Source organism: Notolepis coatsorum (genome assembly GCF_963971535.1).
Source record: "Notolepis coatsorum genome assembly, chromosome: 13".
NCBI lineage: Eukaryota > Metazoa > Chordata > Actinopteri > Aulopiformes > Paralepididae > Notolepis > Notolepis coatsorum.
In genome coordinates this window covers 112,259,835-112,287,552 of record NC_140177.1, presented here as the reverse complement: position 1 = coordinate 112,287,552, position 27,718 = coordinate 112,259,835, and the positions used below count along the sequence as shown (strand labels likewise).

General features: G+C 42.5%; 1 protein-coding gene across 1 annotated transcript in view; it reads left to right on the top strand.

Moving 5' to 3' along the window:
• The first annotated feature begins 209 nt into the window (after positions 1 to 209).
• abcf2a (ATP-binding cassette, sub-family F (GCN20), member 2a) overlaps positions 210 to 27,718 on the top strand; it is a 54,104-nt gene continuing 26,595 nt past the window's right edge. Inside the window, exons 1-7 of the mRNA XM_084327889.1 lie at positions 210 to 276; positions 4,312 to 4,490; positions 6,094 to 6,306; positions 17,803 to 17,985; positions 21,709 to 21,880; positions 22,548 to 22,643; positions 26,126 to 26,228. Of these exons, the coding sequence (XP_084184015.1) occupies positions 4,358 to 4,490; positions 6,094 to 6,306; positions 17,803 to 17,985; positions 21,709 to 21,880; positions 22,548 to 22,643; positions 26,126 to 26,228 (900 nt within the window). The 5' untranslated portion in view covers positions 210 to 276; positions 4,312 to 4,357. The remainder of the gene's footprint in view (positions 277 to 4,311; positions 4,491 to 6,093; positions 6,307 to 17,802; positions 17,986 to 21,708; positions 21,881 to 22,547; positions 22,644 to 26,125; positions 26,229 to 27,718) is intronic.

Below are 27,718 nucleotides of genomic sequence, written 5' to 3'. Positions count from 1 at the left end.
TGGCAAAAAAAAGCCTATCGTTACATTGATGTTTACAGGGGGGATCTACAAAGACATGAATTGTGCAATACATTACAACATTACAAAGACGAGGAGTAGGGGTAGGAGTAGAGAGACTTCCGATGACGCGTTCTCTATATCCCCCGCCCTAAATTCAAATGAGGGGCACAACTCGGGATGCCATTGGTGGCTGTGCCGGTAACACGTGACGCGACGAGTTGTACATTCAACATCTCTGGGTGCTGCCGGTGTCGTCGGTGAAGAGGAACGACTGAGGTAAAATTATCACCTTTATGATGTGGTGAACACGTTTTGAATAGGTAACGTTAGTAGATATGTGTCTATTAAAACACATATGTCGTCCGTATCGAATGGGATAAATAATTACCGGGAGGTTATGGCAACGTCGCCATTGCTAACGTTCCTAGCTAGAGCCTCTGCTAGCTAGCGCTCCTCTGCTCGCTAGCTTGGTGATTCGGACAATGCCATGTTAGCTACCTAGCTAACATACACGGCCACGAGTTACTGTAAATTAGCGTTCTGGGCTAGTCCTCAATTGACGGCAATCTAGTCGTTTTGTTAAGGTTGGAGTGATGCATATAAATGTATAACTATAACCTTACGCTAACGTTACAGACAGCCAACAAAATCCTGGTAACGTTATAACGTTATAAGCCACATTTAGAAAACGAACGTTAGCTATCGGACTAGTATCGGACGCTACGCGGCTTACAGATGTACCGTTAGCTGACAAGCCGGTAACGTTTCATTATTAGGCTTAACGTTGACCATCTGATCCGTGGTGTGGGTTGCTCGTGTGTGGTCACGCACTCGACTAGTTACTTAGAATGACGTGCGATGTTGAGAGTGACTACATTAATTTAGTACAGCTTTCACGGTTTTTGCTATTGCAGTTCATTTGGGCCAGTAGCTATTCCGTTAGCACTCACACAAGTGATGAACCGACAGCAGCCCCAGACTGGCCAAAAAACGTGAATTTTTTTCTTTCCTCGACGCAATTGGGCCAAACCACGCCCCTAATGGCATGACGACTGTTCTGACGCCATCGCTGTGCCCGCCCCTTATGGTTCAGGAAGTATTTTCGGTAAAACTTTTCCTAAGACTTGTATATTTTGCCTACTTGTGGTGAATGTGGCTCTCCACAATGGCTGAACATCCCCAACAGCTTGCACCTGAAACTATTTCTGCCCCAGTTCTCACCAATACTCCGTGTAGAGGAGCCAAAGCTATTTAGGTTATTGTATTATATTAATGTTTATTTTTATAACCTTACATTGAAACAGCATTAGTAATCTTGATTGGAGTTAGATAAAGTCATAATAGAACATTTGTGATGTCACAGTATGATGTCATAATCAAACATTCTAGAACATTTGTGATGATGTCATCATAACCAAACATTCTAGAACATTTGTGTATCTATATATTCAACAGTTCTCTCAACAGTCAGGTTGCATCTTGAAACAGTGCTGAGCAGTACTGAACAGATAGACTAAACAACATGGATTGAAGCCTGCATTTCTAGACCAGGGTGCCTTGCCTACCGTTTTGCTGTGGAAAGAGCCAGCAAGTTGATTTACGGCTTTCCAGTGTGGAGGAATTTTCATCTGTCGAGTCTGCAGTGATTTTGGAGACTGGGAAAATACAGTTTTCTTACCTTGTAGTAGTGACGTGAATATTTAGGAAAATAGTTTTAGGACCACTTCTGTAAAGAAAGACTTCGCTGTGGAAGAGAAATAAACCATTTGGATAGCTTTGTTTTACACCAGAGCGGCTGTGGACATTATTTTTCTTTATCAACGAAGTACTACTCACGACGAGTAAGCAACTTTAACCAGTAGAGTGGAACGTCGGCCCTCATACTCTGCTTTGATCATTCTAAGATTCTTAGATGATGCTGCTGCGATCATCATTGATTGAAAACTTTATTAACAGATTGCAGAATGGGTACAATACAGTACGGCTGAATACAATTGTGGAATATTCGTGGATATCCCGAAGAAGAATGTTCTCAGTCAACCGAGGTTCAGTTAATAACAAAGGTTTATTAACCAAACATATAGAAATAATATACATAGTACATAGAGAGAATGGCTGAGGGGCTCTCCCCAGGTGATCAGCTGAAATATATATATATATATGATCACATAGGGCTGGGCGATATGGCCAAAAACGTTATCGCGATAAAATTATAAAATTATTTTCATATAACTCGATATCGATAATTATCGTCGATATAATGTCTGTCAAGTTTAATTAACTTTTTATGCCCGGCGCCGATGGACGGGCTATTAATAGACTTGTTTTTCTGCTGTGAATGTCTCGAGTTGATGTCGTCATCAGTCCGCGCACGTTTGCAGTTAGCCAGAGCGAGCAGTGTATCCCATGACAATGTACTAAATAAATATCCCTAAAATACTCTGTTCCGCCACAATACATTGCAACCACGTCCACCGTATACCACACTACTATAACCGTGGCATCAGAATTCACGCCACATACATACTCGGCACGTAAATATATAAAATAATAATAATAATAATAGATCAAATTTATATAGCGCCTTTCATATAACCCAAGGTCGCTTTACAATCAGGACAAAAAATAGGGCAAGGAAAGTAGGGGGGGGGGGAGAGGGGATGAGGGAAAGTAGGGGATAATGGACCTAATTTAATCTAAAACTAACTGATGGGGAAAGCCTTGGTGAAGAGGTGTGTTTTTAGAGCGGATTTGAAGGTGTCCAGGGTTGGGGCGTTGCGGATTTCGGGGGGGAGAGAGTTCCAGAGGGTAGGGGACGCCACGCTGAAGGCTCTGTCCCCAAAAGTCCGTAACCTGGTGCGAGGGATGGAGAGGAGACCTAGATCAAAGGATCGTAGGTTCCGGGATGGAGTGTACTGGTGGAGGAGATCAGACGGGTACAGGGGGGCGAGGGCATGGAGGGATTTGTAGGTGAGGAGCAGGAGTTTGAAGGTGATGCGGAACCTGACTGGAAGCCAGTGGAGATGGATGAGGGAGGGGGTGATGTGCTGCCAGGGCTTGGTGTGAGTGAGAACCCTGGCAGCTGAGTTCTGGACATACTGGAGCCTGTCCAGGGCTTTGCTGGGTACCCCGAACAGGACTCCATTACAGTAGTCCAACCGGGAGGTGACAAATGAGTGGATCAGGGTCTCAGCCACAGAGTCTGAGAGTGAGGGTCGGAGACGGGAGATGTTCCTGAGGTGGTAGAAGGCAGACTTGGTGACAGATTTGATGTGGGAGTGAAATGAAAGTGTATAAAATAGTGCAGTGCAAGCTAAGTATCCTAGCCAGCTTCGTTTCCAAGCGATGTATTCCATGACAATGTACTAAATAAATATCCCTAAAATACTCTGTTCCGCCACAATACATTGCAACGACGTCCACCGTATACCACACACTACTATAACCGTGGCATCAGAATTCACGCCACATACATACTCGGCATGTAAATATATAAAATAGCGCCGTGCAAGCTAAGTATCCTAGCAGCCTTGAGTCCTGAGCTGTGGTGCGTAACCACGTCATCACGTAACGTTGGTTGTTAGTGAGTGTGCTGAGCCGAGGCTGAACGGAGCCAAACTTGGAAAATCGATATATCGAAACTTTGCGACCACGTTTAATGTTTATTTCGAGGAAATAATTTATCGCGATATTTATTGTTTTATCGCCCAGCCCTATGATCACACACGGAAACGGCATCTAACCCCTCCGCGGCCTGTCCTGCACAGAGAATGAGATGGAGGCTATTTTAACATAGATTGCATCTAAGTAATGACCTAGACCTAAAACAGTGATCACCAATATAAAAAAATAAACGAATATCTTATATAGTGATGCACGATATATCGGCCGCCGATATAATATCGGCCGATATGGCCGTTTTTTTACACATCGGTATCGGTCCGATATCAAGATGGGGCCGATATCCGATATTAAATTTTTTTTTTTTTTTTTTTTACATGTTTTGGCCTTAAATAGTTTCAAAAATCAGTCATTTCTGAAAATAAGTTACAAAAGTAAAAAAATTATGCGTTAAAAAAGTGTTTTCTATACAGAGATATCGACATCGGTAAATATCGGTATCGGCCAGAACAGCAATATTAATATCGGTTATCGGTATCGGCCACAATTTTCACATCGGTGCATCACTAATCTTATATAATCGCGATTTATTTGATTTCAGCAGCCCATTTTCAAGGCCTAAGGCTTTCAGACCACCTTGTTGATTTGCTGCTTTACAACTGATTGATAATATATTTCTTTCTTCCTCAGCTCACTGTGTCTTCGGGTATCTACCTGAAGCATCCATCCATCCATCATGCCTTCCGATGCTTCCAAGAAGAAAGCAGCAAAGAAGAAGGAAGCTGCCAAAAGCCGCCAGCGGACCAAGAAGGAGGATGATGAAGTAGAGGGACAGGATGAGACCCTGCAGAATGGCTCTGACACCAATGGTGAGAACTTGTGTTGCACCCATGCTAGAGGTACAATACCTCGTTTTACTAGTACAACGATAGTGTTTTTAAAGTTGTTTTACGACTAATTTTGCATAAAACGCCTGTTGAAGTAATTTGAAAGCTATTCGTGAACAATTTTTAACATTCAGAATTTTCTTCGATAACAGGAGGAAGAATCACTCCCGACTCCGAGTGCTACTGTAATAGAGTTAGAGTTTTGAACACACTGAATTTTTTTATATACTTCAGTCTGAATTATTTTGCAAGCTGATGCTTCTTACAGGTTGTTTTGTAAGGGGGTATGAGCTGGAAAACACACCAGGGCCATAGCCTGAAGCCTTATCTACAGGTCCAAAGTTGATAACAATACCACAGAAAATGTGTGTTTTACATGTTTTCCTAATGGTATGTATAGACGTTTATCCAATATGGCCATCTCCATACGCTATAACTCTTGAAATCTTCAACGTACAGTCAAAGTCTTTGGCTCTAATGATTCTATCAGATTCACTCTCAGTATTACTAGAGTAAGTGAAGCATAAATGCATTTTTCCATTGAAAAACATTTGCGCATACAAGTGCTATTTTGTACTTTAGTTTGTATATTGTATATGGTCCTTATTGTTTTTACTTTCATCACTGTATGATAATCTTTTTAACGAAGCACACTCAGGATGCCTGTACCTTTTTTACGCAAAACAAACAAACACTACATTACATATCCTGGGGAACATCCCTCAAGTGATATAGCATCGTTTCCAGAATTTCATCATTTTCACCGTCTGAGATGATTGGTCCAGTCACCGTGAGGCGAAACCGGCGTTGGTCACTTTTTCGCAAAACTGCCGCTCGTTGGTTGTTTGGTCTTATAACCTGAAATTGGAAGCACTTAATGGGTCTTAATCTTAGCTTTCAAACGATGTATTGATTCATAGACACTAAAACAGCTGGTCGCCGTCAAGCCTGGCCCCCCCCCCCTACCTGACTGATCTCCTTCCCTACCGCCCCACCCGTTCCCTCCGGTCCTCCACTGCCTCCCTCACTGTCCCGACATCCAAGCTTAAAAACTTTGGAGATCGGGCTTTCTCTCGTACTGCACCCCGACTCTGGAGCTCCCTCCCCCAGTCCATCAGAGACTCCCCTCCACTCTCCACCTTCAAAGCTCGCCTCAAAACCCACCTGTTCTCCCTTGCCTTCATGGCCATATTACATCTATTTGAAGTGCTTAGGCTAAATGGGGAAGCATCAGTAATGAATGAATGAATAGAAAGCTATCTGCAATGAATGGAAGCGGACATGGCCGGTTAGTCTAGGCATTGTCCAACTAACGCCACATGTCAGCTTCCATTCATTGTGCTAGGCTAACATGCAGCCAGATACCCTTCTACTGAATGTACAGAGAGGAAACTGGTATCTATCTATCTTGTCTCTCTGGAGAAGATGATAAGCTAATTTCCCCAAATGTTGGCATGTTCCTTTTTAGTATCATCACCCCAACCAACATTTCTGCCCTCGGCAGTAGGATCACACCCACTTCCGTATCGAGTTCTCTGGCTGTGTCCTTGTTATGTAATCACCTGTTGTCCCTTTTGTACAATAGGTGTGGAGAGCCTGACGCACGACCTAGATGAGTTTGAGATGCAGAAGACTGAGGCACGGGCATGCACCGGTGTTTTGTCGTCGCACCCCAACAGCACAGATGTGCATGTCAGCAGCCTGTCGCTCACCTTCCACGGCCAGGAACTGCTGATTGACACCGACCTGGAGCTCAACTCTGGACGACGCTACGGGCTCATTGGCCTCAATGGCACCGGTAAGACCTGATGAGGACGATAAACCATTTGAGCTGGTGATCATTATAACGACTACGATGGCTTCTGCTCATTCTTTTCAATCTTTGATTCCAGTTATCTATCCTGGTTTGTTCTTTCATTGTCTTTGTAACACTGTTTTGAAAAAGTGCTATGCAAATAACGTTAACACTATTTTTCTTTATCATTTTGGCTCTGTACACCACCACAATGGATTGGAAATTAAACTATCAAGATATGCTTTAAGTGTAGACTTTAACCTTTTTTAATTTGAGGGTATTTACACCCATCAGGTGAACTGTGTCGGAATTACAACACTTTCTATATGTGCCTCCCTTTTTAAGGGACAAAGTAATTGGACAGTTGGCTGTTCCATGGCCAGGTGTGTTATTCCCTAATTTAATTTACAAGGAGCAGGTAAAAGGAGTTAATTTCAAGTGTGGTATTTGCATTTGGAATCTGTTGCTGTAAACAAAATTTTAGGTCAAAAGAGCTGTCTCCATCAGTGAAGCAAATAATATAATAAATCAAATAAATCATCATTAGGCTGAACATAACAAACCCATCCGAGAGATTGCAAAATATTAGGTGTGGCCATATCAACGGTTTGGTACATTCTTAAAAAGAGAACTTACTAGTGAGCTCGGCAACACCAAAAGATCCAGAAGACTATGGAAACCAACTGTGGTGGATGATGGAAGAATTGTTTCCCTGGTGAAGAAAAACCTTTTGGCCAGATCAAGAACACGCTCCAGGATGTAGGTCTATCTGTGTCAAAGTCGACAATCAAGATAAGACTTCACAAGAGTGAATACAGAGGGTTCACAACCAGATGTAAACCATTGGTGAGTAAAAAATAGGAAGACCAGATTAGAGTTGGCCAAAAACATTTTAAAAGTCTGAACAACATCCTATGGACAGATGAGACAAAGACCACCTCATCAGTGAAGCATGGTGATGGTGTCTGCATGTATGGCTGCTAATGGAACTGCTGACTAAAGCAGCAGGATGAATTCTGAAGTGTTTCAGGCAATAGTATCTGCTCATATTCAGCCAAATGCTTCAGAACTCATTGGACGGCGCTTCACAGTGCAGAAGGACAATGACCCAAAGCATACTGTGAAACCGACCAACGTTTTTAAAGCAAATAAGTGGAATGTTATGCAATGGCCAAGTCAATCACCTGACCTGAATCCAATTGAGCATGCATTTCACTTGCTGAAGACAACTGAAGGAAATATGTCCCAAGAACAAGCAGGAACTGTTGCAGTAGAGGCCTGGCAGAGTATCACCAGGGATGAAACCCAGTGACCAGGGGAGGAAATTAGGCCACTTTACTCGCCAAATGAGAGTATTTTTTAGGTTTGGCGAGTGATTCATGAAGACCACTCGCCAGTCTGGCGACTAGTAAACAAAACAAAAAAAAACATTCTGCAATCACGGTCACTGGCACGTCTCCTGAGTGCTCGCTTTAGTTGACAGTGCCACGAGAGCACTGCACAAGACCCGCGGACATATAGAATGTTTAATAAAAGTTCCTGCAGTACTGGCCAACCCGCAGACATATATAATGTTTAATAAAAGTTCCCGCAGTAGGCTACTGGCCAACCCGCGGCGGACATATATAATGTTGAATAAAAGTCCCGCGGTACGTTAAACACAGCAGAAGATGGAAAACAGACAGACTGACCAACGGGGAACTGCATCCAACCCTAGTACAACCCTTGAGTCTAAGGCAAGGACACATTTAAATCACAGGTGTATGTTAGTCTATTGGAACTGTATACCGTAGTTAGCTTCTAGTTAGCGTTTAGCTATATAGCTGCTTGCTAGCTAACGTTAGTGTGTGTGCTCAAAGCAGCCAGCCCCATGTTAGCCGTGTATCTGTTATGACTATAATGTTTCCAAAAACGCACCGGACTACGACGTAAGGTTATGTTTTATTGCATGCTCAACCAGTGCACAACAACACACCAACCGAACTGACGATACCACAACACTGAGGGTATTTCACAGCCCTGTCGTCCAGCCCGAGATGCATCCAGCTGCAGGACCGCAGAACCCATACGAGGCTCCTATTGTCCAGCCCACCGTGCTGTCTTAAAGGCACAGTGAACACCTTTGTGATGCCTACCCACCCAGATGCATACACAACATTGACGCGGCTCGACAACCGAGGTTCAAAGTTAACTTGATTGATTGAAAATTGCAGAATGTGTACAATACAGTACGGCTCAATACACATAATCGGGGACCCTGATGGAAACTAGACAAACGTCTTTCTCAGGTCTGCATCCCCTTAACAATTGTATGTATTGAGCCGTACTGTATTGTACCCATTCTGCAATCTGTTAAATAAAGGGTTTTCATTCATTCATTAAGGGGATGCAGACCAGAGAGACTTTTTGTCTTGTTTACATCAGGGTCCCCCATTTTCAATTCATCATAACATATGACATACACGACATACAGATAGACAGTACTGCTACATCTATACATTTCACATCTATCTATACACTTCACAACATACTTCGATTTTTTTCTTTCACTGCCCAACCCAGTCCAACCCAGCATCTTTCTCTGCCCAGTTCAGCCCAACCCAGTCCAGAATAGATCCCTCTTTCATGTTAATATGTTTTATGCTAATATTGTGAAGAGTAAAGACACTGTTATTAATGTTATGCTAATAAATATTTTAAAGAGTAGAGACACGTGTGATTATTACTATGATTGAAAATCAATTGAGACGAAGACATACAAAGAAGTAATTATCACAATTAGCGATTTTTTTTGGCTGGTAAAAAATCTGTTTGGCTGGTAAAAAAAATCAGCTACTCGCCAGTTGGCTGGTAAGCCAAAAAGTTAAGTTTCCTCTGATGTCTGGGTTCCAGACTTCAGGCTGTCATTGACTGCAAAGGATTTGCAACCAAGTATTACAAGTGACAATTTGATTTATGATTGTTAGTTGTCCAATTTACTTTTGGTTCCTTATTTAAAGAAAAAAGAAAAAAAAAGGGGGGGGGGGCTGCCTTTAATAATATGTATGCAGGGTTCGTACGGGTGCTGGAATTCCTTGAAAATGCTTGTATTTCAATGTGCTATTTTAAATGTGCTTGAATTGTGTATAAAGTGCTGGAAAGTTACTGAAATTGTCATTGCACTTTATACTTTAATAATAAATCGCTATCTGACTGAATAGTTTGGTTTGTTTAGACAAAGAAATAAAATAAGTCGGAGCGATTCGAGTGAGCCTATTTTGCAATCTCCTTTCACGCAAAATGAAATGTGGCTCGTCTCTACCCGTAGTGTTTTTAGCTGTGCCATCTGAGAACAGCGCGCGTGTGTGTGGTCTAAATGCCGCGAGGCTGCCGTTTTAATGAGCTCTGGCTCGAAAATATCAAATATAAGTCATGGTTGAAAAGAGGAGAACATGCTCGAGTAGCCGTCTGCAAAATATGCAGAAAGGACTTGAAGATTTTTACGATGGGGGAGAGTGCACTTTCGAGCCACATGCAAGGTGAGCTAATGGATCATAATATTAACGTGTCTCAGCCTGGCTCGACACTACAAGTGCTCCACACCGGTCTCCGCGTAAATGTTAGTTTTAAAAATACCGCTTCAATAATCGAAATAGTCAAGTAACAGGCAGAATACACTATTGGAATTAAAAACTTGTGTTTACCGGACTCTTGTTTTCACCGCAGTGTTTTGAAATACGCAGCATGTAGCAAAGCCTTAAAGTGGAAATGAAGCAGTGCGATAAATACATATTCATAGCATCACATTAGTATTTAGATAAGCCACAGAAGAAATCACGTTATAAAAATAAGCAGTTTCTAAGAAAAAACGATTTGTTGTGTGCATTTCTGAAGCATTTAGCATTATGGGCGCGGCCATTTTGTTGCTGACGTCATGCCACTGGTTGGGTGTATACACGGCTGGTTAGCTGCCTATAGTGAATGGGTCAGTCAGTAAATAAAATGTTGCCTACAAAACAACGGGACCGCTGTGGTTCTGTTTGTATTGCTCCTGGCTGTTCAAACAAATTTTACCATGTGAGAGAGAGGAAAGTTGGTTAATTTCCACAAACTACCAGTGAAAAAAACAGTGTTGTTGGCACGTTGGCTCAGGCTGGCTGCACTCAGGCGGCGCGACCAGCCTGTTGGACAGGGAAGGAGGATCTGCAGCGAACACTTCATTGCCTCGGATTATGTTGTTGGGGGTGGAAGGTTTGTCCAGAAGACCACTAATCAGCTGAAGCGGTTCCCTCGGTCTTCGACAGACAGACCGGCGTTAGCTCTCGGGAGCGATCGCTAGCTAGTTGGCACCAGCCGGGGACCGGAGTTAGCTCTCGGGAGCGATCGCTAGCTAGTTGGCACCAGCCGGGGACGTCGCGGAGCATTCAGCCTGCTGGCTACCTAGATCCACTTCAACCAGCGTCGCGGAGCATTCAGCCTGCTGGCTACACAGCTTGTCGGTGTGCTGGAACCTCGGCAAGCTAACGGTAGCTGGCTACATAGCTTGTCGGTGTGCTGGAGCCTCTGCAAGCTAACGGTAGCTGGCTACACAGCTTGTCGGTGTGCTAATAGCCTCGGCAAGCTAACGGTAGCTGGCTCCAGGCTATTAGCACATCAACAAGCTGCTGGAGCTCCCGACGCTCGGCTGGTTGAAGTGGATCTAGGTAGCCAGCAGGCTGAATGCTCCGCGACGCTCCCGAGAGCTAACTCCGGTCCCCGGCTGGTGCCAACTAGCTAGCGATCGCTCCCGAGAGCTAACGCCGGTCTGTCTGTCGAAGACCGAGGGAACCGCTTCAGCTGATTAGTGGTCTTCTGGACAAACCTTCCACCCCCAACAACATAATCCGAGGCAATGAAGTGTTCGCTGCAGATCCTCCTTCCCTGTCCAACAGGCTGGTCGCGCCGCCTGAGTGCAGCCAGCCTGAGCCAACGTGCCAACAACACTGTTTTTTTCACTGGTAGTTTGTGGAAATTAACCAACTATCCTCTCTCTCACATGGTAAAATTAGTTTGAACAGCCAGGAGCAATACAAACAGAACCACCGCGGTCCCGTTGTTTTGTAGGCAACATTTTATTTACTGACTGACCCATTCACTATAGGCAGCTAACCAGCCGTGTATACACCCAACCAGTGGCATGACGTCAGCAACAAAATGGCGGCGCCCATGTTGAAAACAGGCATATTTATATTGATTTTTCAGACAAATAAGATAGATTTCACATTTGATTATAGAACCCTGTCTTACACAAGGTACACAACAAACAAACATAGGATCACATTGCTCACTGCTTCATTTCCACTTTAACGTTAGGCGAATCAACGTTAGCTAATTTCCTTTCACTTGTTGTGTATTGAAATTGTATTTTATTTTTATAACGGAACATTTACGGAGACTGGTGTGGAGCAGTTGTTGGTTGGAACGCAGTAACTTACTGTATATGTGTGTCATAAATGTTATGATGAATTGAAAATGGGGGACCCTGATGTAAACGAGACGAAAGTATTGCTCTGGTCTGCATCCCCTTAACAATTGTGTGTATTGAGCCATAGTGTATTGTACCCATTCTGCAATCTGTTAATAACGTTTTCAATCAAACGTGACGAGCCAGGCCAATTTTAGCATGTTTATTGATGGAATATGCAATCTAACAGCTAACGTGAACTTTACATGGATAATAATGTAGTTAGTTCATTCCAGGCCATCATTAGGCTCTAAAATTCATAGGCAGTAGCCTATAAATGAAAATGAAATATAAATTTATAATATCATAATGATCCATTTAGATTAGATGTCAACATTAAACAATAAACACTTAAAATTAAGTGCAACCAGTGAGATTAAATTAAAACACTTTGTTTTATTTATAACATGATGTTGCTCCTTTTTTATTTAGGAAAGAAGCATCAAATTCTGATGAAAGCACGACTAAATCCAGGTCCTGCATTAGTGGATTATTTCCAGCAGACAAGCAATGCAGCACAGCTACATCCACATCAACAAGCAGCAGTGTAGTGAGAGCCAGAGCAGCCAGTGGAGTAGCTTGCAGTGGAGTTGCCCCTCTACCATCCACAGGCTCATCCAAGAACCAGTCAACTAGCAACACCACAGGCACCATTAAATCATTTGTTACCTCTAATCCAACACTTCAAGCTGAAATATGCTGGGCAACAAAAGCTGTAACCATCCACTATTCCTACCATTCATGTAATGACATGGGGGCCATGTTTCAAACAATGTTTCCTGACAGTGAGATAGCAAAACAATTTACTTGTGGGGAGAATAAAGTGGCATACCTCACCACATTTGGGATAGCTCCTCATTTCTCTTCCCTGATGAAGGCCAAAGCCAAGAAATAATCTGGATATGTACTTCTGTTTGATGAAAGTCTAAATCGGGAAATGAAGAAATGCCAGCTTGACATGCACATGAGATTCTGGGATGATAATCAAGTAAACTCAAGGTATCTGACATCTTTTTTTCATGGGCCATCACACCGCAAAACAAATACATGAGAAGGTTGAGGCAGTGTGTTCGGATATCTGCTTCCAAAACCTGATTCAGCTGTCTATGGATGGCCCAAATGTTAACTGGAAGCTATTCTCCCTGGCCCAGCAAAACATAGAAGAACAAACCGGCAAGACGATGCTAAATGTAGGACGCTGTGGTTTGCATATACTACACAATTCCTTCAGAGGAGGGTGTGCATCCACAGACTGGGAGCTAGGAAATGCTCTGTCGAGCCTTAAATGGCTATTCAAAGATGTTCCAGCTCGTAGGTAGGACTACAGCAGTCACTGGTTCCTCGTCCTTCCCTCTTGACTTCTGTAGTCATCGATGGCTGGAAAATGTGGAGGTGGCTGAGCGTGCACTAGAGATTTTGCCTTCTCTGAAAATGTACATTAATGCAGCCAAAACGAAAATGGTAACTGAACCATCTACTAAGTCTTTCAAGACTGCTCAGATGATTGTTCAAGATGACCTCTTCCCAGCAAAGCTCAACTTCTTTCTAATGGTGGCTAGGGAAATAACACCATTTTTGAAGTTATACCAGACCGACAAACCCATGCTGCCGTTTATGAGTGTGGATCTCGCCAATATGCTGAGGAGTCTAATGGAGAAGTTCATCAAGCCCAGTGTCATGAAGGACGCAACTAGTTGATTATGCTGACCCAGTCAACCACATGGATGTCACCAAACTGAGTGTGGGATTTGTCACAGAGCGAGCTCTGCAGGAGCACATGAAGAAGAACTCAAATGCTGAGAGGCTGAGGCTGGAGTTCAGGCAGAACTGTAAGGTGTTTTTGCTGAAGATGGTCTCCAAGCTTTTTGAAAAGGCTCCACTCAAGTATCCTCTTGTTAGAAGCATCTCTGTCCTGGATCCTAGGGAGCTCATCAAGAGCAAAGAGAGAAGCACCCGGAAACTCACCACTTGTCTGCGGCTCCTTGTTGAAACTGGCCGCATTGAAGAGAAATCGTGTGATGAGATTCTGAGGGAGTTTGGTCACTTCTATGACTACAGCTTGATGTCAGTGTCCGATCCCTTTAGGAACTTCAACCCAGAAAGTGGAAGGTTGGATAAATTCTATCATGAATGTTTATCCAACAAAGCGGAGTGGCGCCATCTATGGGGAGTAATAAAACTCCTCCTGATCCTTTCACACGGTCAAGCCACTGTCGAGAGAGAGGGTTTTCGGTCAACAAAGAAGTGATGGTGGAGAACCTCAGAGCATTCATTGATTGCCCAGCGGGTTATTCATGACCATGTGCAGAGTGTTGGAGGGCTGCTCAACATAGCCTACACAAAGGAGCTACTCCTCTCTGCAGCTGCTGCCAGGCAGAAGTATCACATGTATCTTGATGACCAAAAACGTCTAAAGCAAGATAAGCAGAAGGCACAGAAGAGGAAAGGACTAATGGAGGAGATAACCGCGATAAAGGCCAAAAAAAAAGAGAATGGAGGAGGATATAAGGGTCCTCCTGAAGTCTGCTGATGCCAATGCAGAAAAAGCTGAGTCTGTCCCTGGATGCTATGAAAGCCTTTGACAGGCTGGAATGGTCGTATCTATGGGCAGTGCTAGAAAGGATGGGGTTAGGAAAAGGATTCATCGATATGATTAAAGTATTATACAAAGACCCATCGGCCATGATTACAACGGGCACAATCATCTCCAAAATCTTTCCGGTATCACGCTCTGCCAGACAGGGTTGTCCTCTTAGTCCCGGACTGTTCAATCTATCATTAGAGCCTTTAGCACAATATATAAGACAATCCCAATCCATAGAACCAATCGTAATCAAGGGCACACAACAAAAAATTAGTTTATATGCGGACGATGTAATATTGTTCATGCAAAACCCCAACACCACATTGCCTCATCTGCTCAAGTTGATTGAGGACTTTGGTGATTTATCGGGATTTAAGATAAATTGGCCGAAGTCGGCTTTCCTTCCACTTAACACCCCTGCAAAAAAAGATACAACCCTCCCAGGAGCGATACCGATGGTAAAACATTTCAGATGCTTGGGAGTGGAAATATTCCCCACCATAAGACAAACGGTGAAGCACAACTACACAAAAATCCAAAACAAAATCAAAGACGACCTTGATAGATGGGCAAAACTTAAAAACACAGTACAAGCACGGATATCAATAGTTAAGATGGATGTACTACCTAAAATCAACTTCTTCAGTTCAATGCTACCGTTACCCCCTCCAGAGGGTTACTGGAAAAGATTACACTCCTCCACATACAAATTTATTTGGAATAACAAACCACCACGTATAAAAAGATCCACTGCACAGAGAAATAAAGCAGATGGTGGCATGGCATTTCCAGATTTTTTCCTATATTTTAGGCGTACACATTAAGTCCATTGACAACATGGTTTGACTCCCAAGCATTAGTATCCTGGAGAAAATTAGAAGAAAACATAGTAGCCCCACATAGACTGAAGGACATAGCATACACTAAACTACCAATCAAGCACTGTGAACGAAAATTTGGCCCCATAATTACTCATGCGATCCGGATATGGCGTGAATCACAAAAAAAAATCCTAACCCACAAAAATGGCACAATCATACTCCCTTATTCAATAACAATGCACTCTTAATTGGAAAACGACCTATAAGATTCCCTATATGGGAAGAGCAAGGCATACACTCATTAGGGGATGTTTTTAACAAACAGGGTTTTTGTAGTGATAAAGAAATACGCAAAAAATGTAATCTTACAAAGTCCACATGGCTTTTTCACAAACAGTTAGAGCTATGTTTGAAGTCTCACGGTGTTCCATTAGATAGACCAATTGAACACCACAGATACCACATTCTTCTACGAAAGAGAGACATCAAGAGGTTTTGTTTCAGAATTTTATCATCAATTACTAACGTCCTCGTATGAAACCCTCCAACTAGACTCTGTCTGGAGGAGGGATATACCAGACCTGGAAAATGACTTTGATTGGCAAGGAGCCTGGGCAAATGTCCGACTTACATCAAGGAACCCGGATCATCAACAAATCAATCTTAACTATATTCACAGGACATACTTGACTCCTATAAGACTGTGCCGAATGGGGCTTAAACAAGATTCCAAATGCACCCAATGTACAAATGGGGACGAAGGGACATTTATGCACATGTATTGGGACTGCTCACCAGTTAAGGCATTCTGGAAAGATGTGACCCAACAAATATCAAAACTCGTATCTTGGAATATACCTGTACACCCCTCGGTATTACTATTGAATGATGTTTTTGAGTTTGCAGTGAATCCACAGCTAAAGAGATTGGTTTTATCGGGTATCACACTAGCCAAAAAGCTGATCGCATCACGCTGGTTTCAACCGGAAAAAATTTGCCGTAAAGTTTGGTTTCTTACATATCTCGATGTAATTTACCATGAAATATCTACAGCAAGAATTCTGGGTCTCAATGAATCCAAAATGTCAATGTGGTTAGAAGTGGTGGAGAGAATAAAAGCTAGCTTATAATGGTAGTGTCTGGTTAGGTGCAAGGGATAGTGGAGGTACTTCTCAAGGTGGGGTCCGGGAGGTGGGGGTTCGAGCTGGAGCATATGTGTGTAGGTTTTTTAGATGACGGGTATTAGGGGTATATCTTATATAAGACAACTAACTAAAATGTGAACTCATTGGATGTGCCCTGACAATTAATGCTTGTATATCTTATCGTGTGTTGTCATGTTTGTTTATATGTTTGTTTAAAAAATAATAAAAAATAAAATACAAAGAAAAAGCTGAGTCTATAGGGAAATTGAGCTTCATCTCAAAGTCCAATGGCCTTCGAAGGGCTGCAAAAGAAAAAGAAATAAGTCTAGAGACTGTGGAGAAACAGCTAACCGACAACTCAAGGAACTGAAGGACACTCCCTAATAGGCCCTTCCCTATTTGGTCTAACTAGGCCAATTATATTTTTTTGCACTATTTTGTGTTCGATGCAGTGTTTTTCTCAAGGAGATGTTTTTCTTTTGCACAATACAAAGTGTTTGATTTTGTATAAATTTAAGGCTCAAGGAGCTGATTGACTGCCTACCTCAAAGACTTATTATTTAGCACTTTTTTGAGTAAATATTTAATTAATGTTCGCACTATTTTGTGTTGTTCGATGCAGTTTTTTCTCAAGGAGATATGTTTTGCTTTTAAAGTAAAAGTGTTTGATTTTGTATACATTTTGTATACATTACATACATACATAAGGCTCCAGGAGCTGATTGACTGCCTACCTCAAAGTCTGTTCTCTTATTTTGCAAATTTTCATTAAATATTTGATTGAAATTGAAGTTTTATCTGGTGATTATTTGAGTGATTGTTTACCTACAGGAATGAACTAACTACCTTAACATTATTATCCATGTAATTTACTGTAAAGTTCACGTTAGCTGTTAGATTGCATATTCCATAAATTAACATGCTAAAATTGGCCTGGCTCGTCACGTTTGATTGATTGATTGAAAACTTTATTAACAGATTGCAGAATGGGTACAATACAGTACAGCTCAATACACACAATTGTTAAGGGGATGCAGACCAGAGCAATACTTTCGTCTTGTTTACATCAGGGTCCCCCATTTTCAATTCATCATGACATTTATGACATACATGACATACAGATATACAGTACGTTACTGCATAACACATGGGCTCAGCCAGGTTATATATGATGCCAAGTCTACATAATTTTGGTTGTTTATAACTTTATAGCACAATAACATCTGATTTAATGTGATGGAAGAAGTGAAATAATCATTGAGTAAATATTTAATTTACCACAGCCGCATAAGATGCTGGAAAATCTTGACAATGCACCTTGAGAATGCTTGAAAAGTGCTTGCATTTTGCCTTGGAAAAGGTGTACAAACCCTGTGTATGGCCCTGACTATATATTGCCAGTCTTTATTACTGCTCTCAGTATTTCATTAATTATTACAATTCCCTTTCATTTACTTCCTCCACCAGGCAAGTCTATGTTGCTATGTGCCATCAGCCACCGTGAGGTGCCCATCCCAGATCACATCGACATCTATCACCTGACCCGCGAGATGCCACCCAGCGACAAGACGGCCCTACAGAGCGTGATGGAGGTGGACCAGGAGAGGATCAAGCTGGAGAAGGAGGTGGAGCGCCTGGCAAGCGAGGACTGTGAGACGAGAACCATTTCATGTCTATTTCTCTCGTTTTTAAGAATTCAGATACTGGTATGTTGTCTCTGTACCCCAGGACAGTTCAGCCAGTATTTGTGACCATTCGCCAGTCTACTAAGGCTGAGCCCGAACGTTCGTTCGTTACGCTCACATTCAGACTTTAATTAATAGGTTCGAACGTTCGGTGAAAAAAAAATAAAGGATGCGCACGGGGTTGAGGTGATGTGAAGCGGCGCGTCGCCCGAGGCGCTCGGCTCAACCAGTATGGTCTGCCGGGCTGCAGCGGGATACTATTTCTCAACCAGAGCTCTATTTTGATTGACAGGCGATTCTGCCAATTACGTCACACCGCTTGCACCCGCCTCTGCTGTTACCACCAATCGGCAAGCGTTTATTCGTTTTTTACTTCAGGCAATGCCGCCATTGATCTGCTTGCGAGAAGCCTCAACAGACTTACCGTAGCTACCGGGGAGCCGTAGTTGGCTCCCCGCCGAGGAAGTAATCGGTAACAAGGTTTCCGTAGGTGAACCTGCAGAAGGATCATTAATGAATACCAGCCTTTTTCGGCCACGGTTGCGTTGCGTTGGAAACAACAGCAGGCGCACGCCTCGGCTCCTCAACAGACCCGTCCACCGTCTACCTCGGAACGGTGGTAGGGCGGACGGGCGGCAGGCGTGTTGGGAGCCCGTCCGCCCTACCACCGTTCCGAGGTAGACGGTGGACGGGTCTGTTGAGGAGCCGAGGCGTGCGCCTCTCCTCCCGACTCCCCTCTCCCCTCCCCGTCGACCAAGAGTGAATACCTGTTATTGAACTTGTAACACTAACTATATAACGTTAATGCCACAAAACGAATGCCTTTGTTTATCTAGCCCCTTACGTGACTGCAAGGGCTATTGTTTATCATAAGTAGTAACTTTGATGCAGTAGCTTGTTTATTTTCTTCTGAGTGCTTTGTTTAATTACATGTTTACATGAACAGCCACCACTGTAAACATGTTTTTCACCAATAGACTATGCAATGCCGCCCTCCGTAGGATCTATAATACAATAAATAAAAAAATAAAAAAAAACGAGAAATAATTTTATTAAAAAATGTTTTTATTAAAAAATTTAAAAAAACAAACGTTCGTTCGATAAACCCTGGCGAACGTTCGAACCCTAAAAACAGGGTTCGGGGACAGCCTTACAGTCTACTACATGCAACATATTTGAGCAGTCGGTGTCCCATTCATTGTCAATGGAGCAGCGGTCTCAAATTTTGCATCCAGGTAACCTCAGAAATTGTCGTGTTCTGTGTTATTTCTAGCTTTACGAATAACACTGACATAATGTTCACAAATATTGACTGAACTGTTCTGGGGCACAGAAACAGGCACTCAGAAAAATTTTCAACTTTAACTTGAGGACTGCATACTTTTTTTTTTTTGTGCAAAGCTTACCATTATACTTATAGCACATGCATGAGCCTGGTCTCTTTTGAAAGATAACATTCTGAAGTAGGGCTGGGCGATATGACTAAAAACTAGAGGTGGGCATAGATTAATTTTTTTAATCTAGATTAATCTATCTGCAATCCTGGATTTAATCTAGATTAATCTAGATTAAAATGGCTCAAAAAAAAAAAAAAAAAAAAACTGCCGAAGGCATTCAAAATATGTGTGTTCTACCCAAATAATGACCAGAAGTAAGTCCTTACTTTTTCTTTCCTCATGTTTCTCAGGCCAGGTGGCCCATTACACCATGAGCCCATCTCCCGTTTCTAAAATGCATTACAGACTGTTTGAAAAAGCTGTTTTGCTATGATAATTGGTAATGAAATATCAAAATAATGTTCAATAAGATGTACTTGTGTTTAATAAGTTGTTTTATTCAGAAGTTAACACAAATACATAATATTACCAGTACAGTACAGTATCTAGCACACTCTCAGGAGCAAAACAGAAAGAATCATTTCAAACTTGAACTATGTGACATGGCTTGAATCAACTGCTCCAGTGGAGTTGCTCAGTGGCCAATGGTGTCAACTGTGGTTGTACTGGGCAGCTCCCAGGTGTGAATGGAAAAGAACATCTGTGCTCAGCGAACCTACCCTTGGTAAATAAAGTTTTTTTTTTTTTTTTTTTAATATATAGATTAATGCGTTAATTATATTATCGCGCAATACTAGTATAGCGTTAACGCCGCACGTTAACGCCGTTAACGGCCCAGCTCTACTAAAAACGTTATCGCGATAAAATTATACAATTATTTTCATATAATTCGATATCGATAATTATCGTCGATATAATGTCTGTCAAGTTTAATTAACTTCTAATATGCTGCTGCGAATGTCTCAAGTCGAGTTGATGTCGTCATCAGTCCTCGCACGTTAGCAGTTAGCCGACAAGCGGAGTATCTCATGACAATAAATATGACACTAAAATACTCTCTTCCGCCACAATATATTGAAACGACGTCCACTCCCACACTACTATAAACGTGGCCTCAGAATTCAAAACACACACATACTCGGCACGTAAATATATAAAACAGTGCCGTGCAAGCTAGTTAACCTAGCCAGCCTGTTGCTTCTACGCGGTGTATTCCATGACAATGTGCTAAATATCACACTAAAATACTCTCTTCCGCCACAATATATTGAAACGACTACTACTGTATACCCCCACTACTATAAACGTGGCCTCAGAATTCACCACACACACATACTCGGCACGTAAATATATAAAACAACGCCGTGCAAGCTAATTAGCCTAGCAAGCCTTGTTGTTGAGTCTCCTTCCGGGTCTCCGTCGATCTCGGCCATCTCCTTCACTGATTGGTTGTTAGCTGTTGTGCGTAGCACGTCATCACGTAAGGTTGGTTGTTGTTAGTGAGTGTGCTGAGCCGAGGCTGAACGGAGCCAAGCTTGGAAAATCGATATATCGAAACTTTGCGACCACGTTTCATGTTTATTTCGAGGAAATAATTTATCGCGATAGTTATCGTTATCGTTTTATCGCCCAGCCCTATTCTGAAGTTACTAATGCAAAAAGGAAAAACACTTTTAGTGCTAATGAAATAGAGTAACAGAGGTCTGAACTTGAGTTGAACTTTGTAGTAGTGGTTGCAAGATTCCAATATTCCAGCATAGGCTGGAAAACACTTTGGTTCCATAGCCTGAAGTGTATTACAGGTCCAAATTTTATAAAAATCCGTTCAGAAATGGGTCTTTGAGAGACGTCAGAGTAAAACCGACGACAAAAAAAGCTTTCCAAAATCCATTTCCTCATCCACTGCATGTTCTGAAAACTGAATCGCTCTCTTTTCGCTCGTCAACTTTCACCTAGTTCCCTTATGCGTACCCCCACGTGGGGTGTCGTTGGAACCGTACACTCGTTGGCTACAACGCTCACCATCATTTTCACCATCAGTGGATGATTGGCAGTTCTGGAGTCCGGGGTGGTCATCTGACATATCAACATGTAACTCGAGAACCGAGGCACGGATTTGGTCGAGTGTGGTGGCGTTAGAATGGCAACAAATGGATCTTTAGGACGTTATATATGTTTGGCGAAAAAGGCAGCCGCTAGACGCTCGCAAAAGTGCTGTTAAAATAAAATATATTTTGATGCTCAATCTCATGTTTTAGCAACCTGTCCTCATCCCCTCGTTTGTTTTAGCAACCTGTCCTCATCCTCTTTTGCGTTTTACCAATCTTTCCTCATCCTCTCTTGTGTTTTAGCGGAGTGTGAGAAGCTGATGGAGCTGTATGAGCGTCTAGAGGAGCTGGACGCAGACAAGGCGGAAGTTCGTGCCTCTCGCATCCTCCATGGCCTGGGCTTCACCAAGGACATGCAGCACCAGCAGCTCAAGGACTTCAGTGGAGGCTGGCGTATGCGTGTCGCACTGGCAAGGTCGGTCTCTGTGTGGAACCATATAAGTCCGCTTTAGGTTTTGAGATGAGTGATGTTTCTTTGTATTTTTGGGCCGTGCAGTTCATGTCGACTGTTGAAGGATTTTCAAAACGTACTAATGTAATTCTTCTGAATGTCTTGAGAGCCTGTTTAGAAATGTTTGGAAGTGATGAAACGAAAGGCCGAATGAAGCGCTCTCACCCAGCAGTATGTTCACAGTGTGAGGGCGCAGTGACAAAAATGGACCGAAGCGTTGATCTGATCCAAGCGGCTATCTTGCTCTCCCCCTCTCCATTTGCATCAGAATTGAAGGACAGCCTTTCACCCCTTCTGAAATACCTGATGCAATAACAGGGTATCTGCAGGGTCTTGAAAAAATTGGTATTAAAATGGTCTTAAATTTAACTTGTTGAAACCTGCAGATACCCAGAATAATATGTACATGCAATGAATCTTTTTTTTAAAGGTTTATTTTTTAGCGTTTATCGCTTTATTTCTACTGGGCAGTCCAGTAAAGAGAGATAGAGGAGGAATGGGAGACAGAGTGGGGGGAAGACATACGGCAAATAACGACAGGTTCGGGATTCGAACCCGGGTCGGCCGTGCCGCGGCTCGCCACTGGGGCGCCCCACATGCAATGAATTTAACTCCCTCCCCGTCTCTACAGGGCATTGTTCCTCAAACCCTTCATGTTGCTGCTGGATGAGCCCACCAACCACCTGGATCTAGATGCCTGTGTGTGGCTGGAAGAGGAGCTTAGTCAGTAAGTGTCATGTGTGCAAGTTTGAAGATGAGTCAACAAAGTTTTCTTTCTAAACGTTCAGTTAAAACGGTCAAAGGCTTGACTGGTTTTATGGCCTATGGCAATTCTAAACAATGTTATACAATCGGTGGTTCCAGCCAAGCTACTGGTCAAATACGCACTCCAGCTTCAAATCAGCATTACCGTACACATAGCCACACCCATTCGAAATATTTTCCACAAATTAAGTGGAGCTATTACTGACTCTTCCTTAGGTCGCTTTCACATATAGTTTTGGTGGACTCGGTGCGGTTCTGGGGGTGAAGTTGCAACATTGTTGCATTCTTCATTTGGTTCGCCTGCGTTCACATAGAGAAATCTGTCAGCGGACCGAGACCTTCTGAACAATGTCACGCGGTCGAAAAGGGCGCTTGTCTATTGGACAGTGGAAATGTGTGTGTGGCTGCAAGCCTGTGTGCGCGCGCGCGTGTGTGTGTCTGTGTGTGCTGTCTGCGAGCCGTCCAGATCAGCGGAGCGAGTTTTGACATGGCATTGATCCATTGTTCTATTGAAGCACATTACCACCATCCTCTCGCTAAACAACTTGTAGACCAATAATAATAATATAATAATAATAATGGTATTGACGTGGCATTGATCCATTATTAATGCCGTGCGCCTCGGTAATAATAATAAGCCGCGTGTTTCTTCCTTCTTCCCAAGATGCACAGTTAGATAGATAGATAGATAGATAGATAGATAGATGGAGAGATTGTGCTTGTTTTGCAGTGGTAATAATAATCACTTCTTATATTTGGTCCGCTGAAGCCGAACCGAGACCTACGTTTTCAGGCGGACTAGAGTTCGCCTGCTTGGTCCGCGGACCGAGTTCGACGCGCATTCACACAGACCCGAAAAACCGGACTATCAAATTCTGGTCCGAAAGTCCGGACCAAACAGCCCCTGTGTGAAAGCGACCTTAGGCAGGATTCCCACTCGTCCTGGAAAACCTTGAAATTCAGAGACTATCTTTCTAATCATGGAAAATATACTAAAATGACTAGGGTTGAGTACTGAACTCTGTACCTTTAAGCGAACCGACCGAATTACATCGATATTACCGATTCACGTTAGATCAATTGGTGCCACATTTACGTACCTTGAGAGCTGATGGATTAAGACACGCCCCGTGGACCTTCAATGACGCGCAATTGTCATACACAGACGAGCACAGACCTTCAATGACGCGCAATTGTCATAGACGCAGACCTCTTGTGAATCGAGCTATTTCTATGTGCAGTGAAAAGTCTGCGCACAGCGGGTCCAATGTGTCTAACATGCTTTGCATCCTCGCCCTTTCCTGTATGTATGCCCACTACGCGGTAAAATCCTTATGTAACGTTAATTAAGCTAAACTAACCCTGGAAATGCTCAGGCACAACGGAGAAATCGGTTTAGTTTTCGTGGCGTTCCTGTAGTGAGGAAAGGGATGGGGCTGAGCCGTAATTGTGTTTTAGCCCCTCACTCAGTGGCCCACACTCCAAGGCCAAGCTCATGCTTATTCTCCTTGTTTTTGAAGTGCTGTGCTGTAAAATCCTAAACATAATGACTACAAAACATACAATTTGTGATGGGTGTAGCAGTCACCTGTAATGAAGACACGTCATCATGAACCCTGCAGTGTTAAAAAGGATGACTAAAACTGGAGTTTAATGTAATTTCTAGGTCTACCAGTAAATTATTGATATGACTGTTTATGAGAGTGCTGAGTGCTATCCTTGATTGTCAAGAAAAACGTCAAAAAAATACGTAAAAACGAATGGGAACCCTGTTAGGGTGATTATTAAATGGTACACATGCAGTATAATAATAATAATAATAATGCTATCAATACATTATTGGTGTAAGTAACCTCTGTATGGTAAACAATCGGCCATCCCCTTTCCCAGGTCGGGGCCGCTCATGGCTATCAGTGTTTCCCACAGGATTTTCAGAGACTATGGGGGGTGAACCTCCGACCCTCTAGGGGGGTCCGGGGGCATGCCCCCCGAAACGTTATTTTTTTTTGTACATTTTCAAGTTAAATGCATCAATCTGGTGCACTTTGAGAGCAAAATAAAGAGGCTAGATCTATGATGAACTTTGTGCTCAAAACACAAAATCGACTAGACTAGTGCTTCCCAATCCTCTCCTCGAAGCACCCCAGCCGTTCAATGTATTTGTTAAATTCCACCACCAGCACACCTGATTCAACTTAACTAGCCCTTTATTAGTTGAATCAAGGTGTGCTGGTGGTGGAATTTAACAAATACATGGAACGGCTGGGGTGTCTCGAGGAGAGGTTTGGGAACCACTGGACTAGAGCATACATTGAGCCATCAAAGAAATTAAGCAAAAGTAAAAAAAAAAAAAAAAAAATAGTGGATTACTATTACGACTACTATCCCTATTGGCAAACTTTATATATATAAAAAAATTGTAATAATAAAAATTAATAAAAAAGAATTGGGTTCATTATACAACTGTGGCGGGCCGCCACAGTCTAGGTAATTAATGGGTAATTATGGGAGTAAACTTAGCCTGCAATCTTTTGGAGAAAATAATATTGACATTGTCCTGGAGCGAACCGGCTGCTAGCAAGCTAAACACTGTCGATATTCAAATAGCTAACCCTGGGTAAAATTTGTGACGGTAAGGCTGTATATTGTACATGTGGCCTTAACCTGGTGCATTATGTTAATGTTTATATTAAGAATTTACCACAAAGCGGTTACATTAATGTAATCTACTTTTTACTTTTGTGTGTGAGGCACAGGCTGTGTGGTGTTGCCCAAGGCCCACCTCTGACACAAAGGACAGATCAGTTTGACATTCGTATGTAAACAAACACAATGGGCAATATTGAGGTCAGCTAAATTATCAAGTTAATGTCATTATCGTGATGGCGTAAACATGACTAATACACTACAGCAGTCCTATAATAATTAATATAGCATTTTAATAAAGAGAAGAGAAATCAATATATCGGATTATGCTAATTATACTGTGGTTGCTGCTGTGAAATGATGTGAACAAAAGGCCGAATTGTAGTGCCCCTGCCAGGCACTATGTGCTCAGTGCTCGGGTGCATTGACAAAAACTAGACCGAAGCGTTTATCTGATCTAAGCAGCATGTCCAAAAGAGCCCCACACAGGTTTTATAGGCCAAAATAGGGCTGGGCAATATGGAAATAGTTTGTCCATCTTTGGTGAAATGGGTTGTCCATTTCATGTTAGTTTGGGGAAGTGAGTGATGGCGGTCCCTGGATCACCATTTTCACAGAGTAGAACAATGAGGCTGTGTTGGATATGGCCACTGAGAAAAACAAACTTAATCTAGAATTACTTTTCATTTATGTCTTTAAAAACCTGCACTGTGATTCTTAATATTCTCCAGACATTACCTATGGCAGCTTTTTTTTTGACTGCCCTAAAGTGCTGCAATTATTTTTCCAACTCACCAGATTCAAGCGTATCCTGGTCCTGATATCTCATTCCCAAGACTTCCTCAACGGCGTATGCACAAACATCATCCACTTGCACAAACGCAAGCTGAAAAACTACACGGTAAGAATGAGCGATGGGCAGTTTTCAATTCCTCAGTTTCATGGCTCTTTGACACTTGAACAGGTCAGGCTTAAAGCAAAGACAAACTTCCATGGTTCATGTTTTCTAGTTCTTTGTGGTGGTTGCGGGGGTGTGAGCATTCATAGCGCTCTGCATGTGTGCGTAGCAAGCATTTGGGAAATTGACATGAGCAGTGAATGCTGTCTTAACGGATCAAAATATGGAAACGAGTAACACAAGGCAAGCAGGCCAAACGCATCATTTGCGGTACAGCGCTAACTGGTAGACTGGCATTTTGACTACCGTACTTTTCGGAATATAAGCCGCGGCTTTTTTCCCCATTTTTTGACCCTGCGGCTTATATAACGGTGCGGCTTATATGTGACTCAACGTGACCAAACTCGAAAATGTAAACATCTAAATATTGCTTTTTTGACTGCATTGAAATGTTATTTATCTGTTCCCTTATTTGCTAAACTTAATACAACTTGTAAATGAGTTAATGCTTGTTATTTGTCCGACAGTATTGTGTCCCAATGCTAATTACATATGGTAATTAAACATTAAAACACCTGCGGCTTATAGTCCAGTGCGGCTTATATATGTATACATCATTCAATTTAGCTGCTGCGGCTTATAGTCAGGTGCGGCTTATAGTGGGAAAAGTACGGTAAGTCTGCATAATGCTTTAACACAGGGGTGGCCAACCTTTTTTGAACCAAGATCTACTTTTTTATTTACCACCTAGCCCGAGAGCTACCAGCCAAAATTGTATATTGTAAGCCGTCATTTGAGGCTTTATAAAAGCAGCATAATGAACACAAATCTGTCGGTGCCGAGTCCGACCTCATCTTAAATAACAAACAGTATTGCTGTAGTTAACAAGGAGAGGAAGAGTTGATTTAGCAATTTTTTTTAATTTTTTTTTTTTTTAATTTTAAATAATCAAATTTTATTAATCAAGATCTACTTGAAATCAGCCCGCGATCTACCAGTCGATCGCGATCGACTGGTTGGGCACCACTGCTTTAACCTATTGCCTGCATTAACTGAAGTGACGAAGCAAAGTGTTGTAATAATGACATTTTGTGTGGGATTTTCAATGTGGGGCCTTGCACTCCTATCAAGCAATCATATTTAATCAATCATATTTGATGGTCTATTATAGGGCCTTACCGAGGGTGCTGCTGTGAAATGATGTAAACAAAAGGCCGAATTGTAGTGCCCCTGCTGAGCAATATGCTCAGTGCCGGGGTGCGTTGACAAAAACTAGACCGAAGCGTTTATCTGATCTAAGCAGCATGTCCAAAAGAGCCCCACACAGGTTTGCTGTGCTAAAATAGGGCTGGGGAAAATATATACAGTATCATATTCAGGAAATGTTTCTGATCATATACTATAGGGGTGGGATCACCCCTATACAAGATAGAATGGCGCTGCTCCGACCGGCTGCCTTTCTGTTCGCTCCGTCGAGACTGTGCTTACTTTTG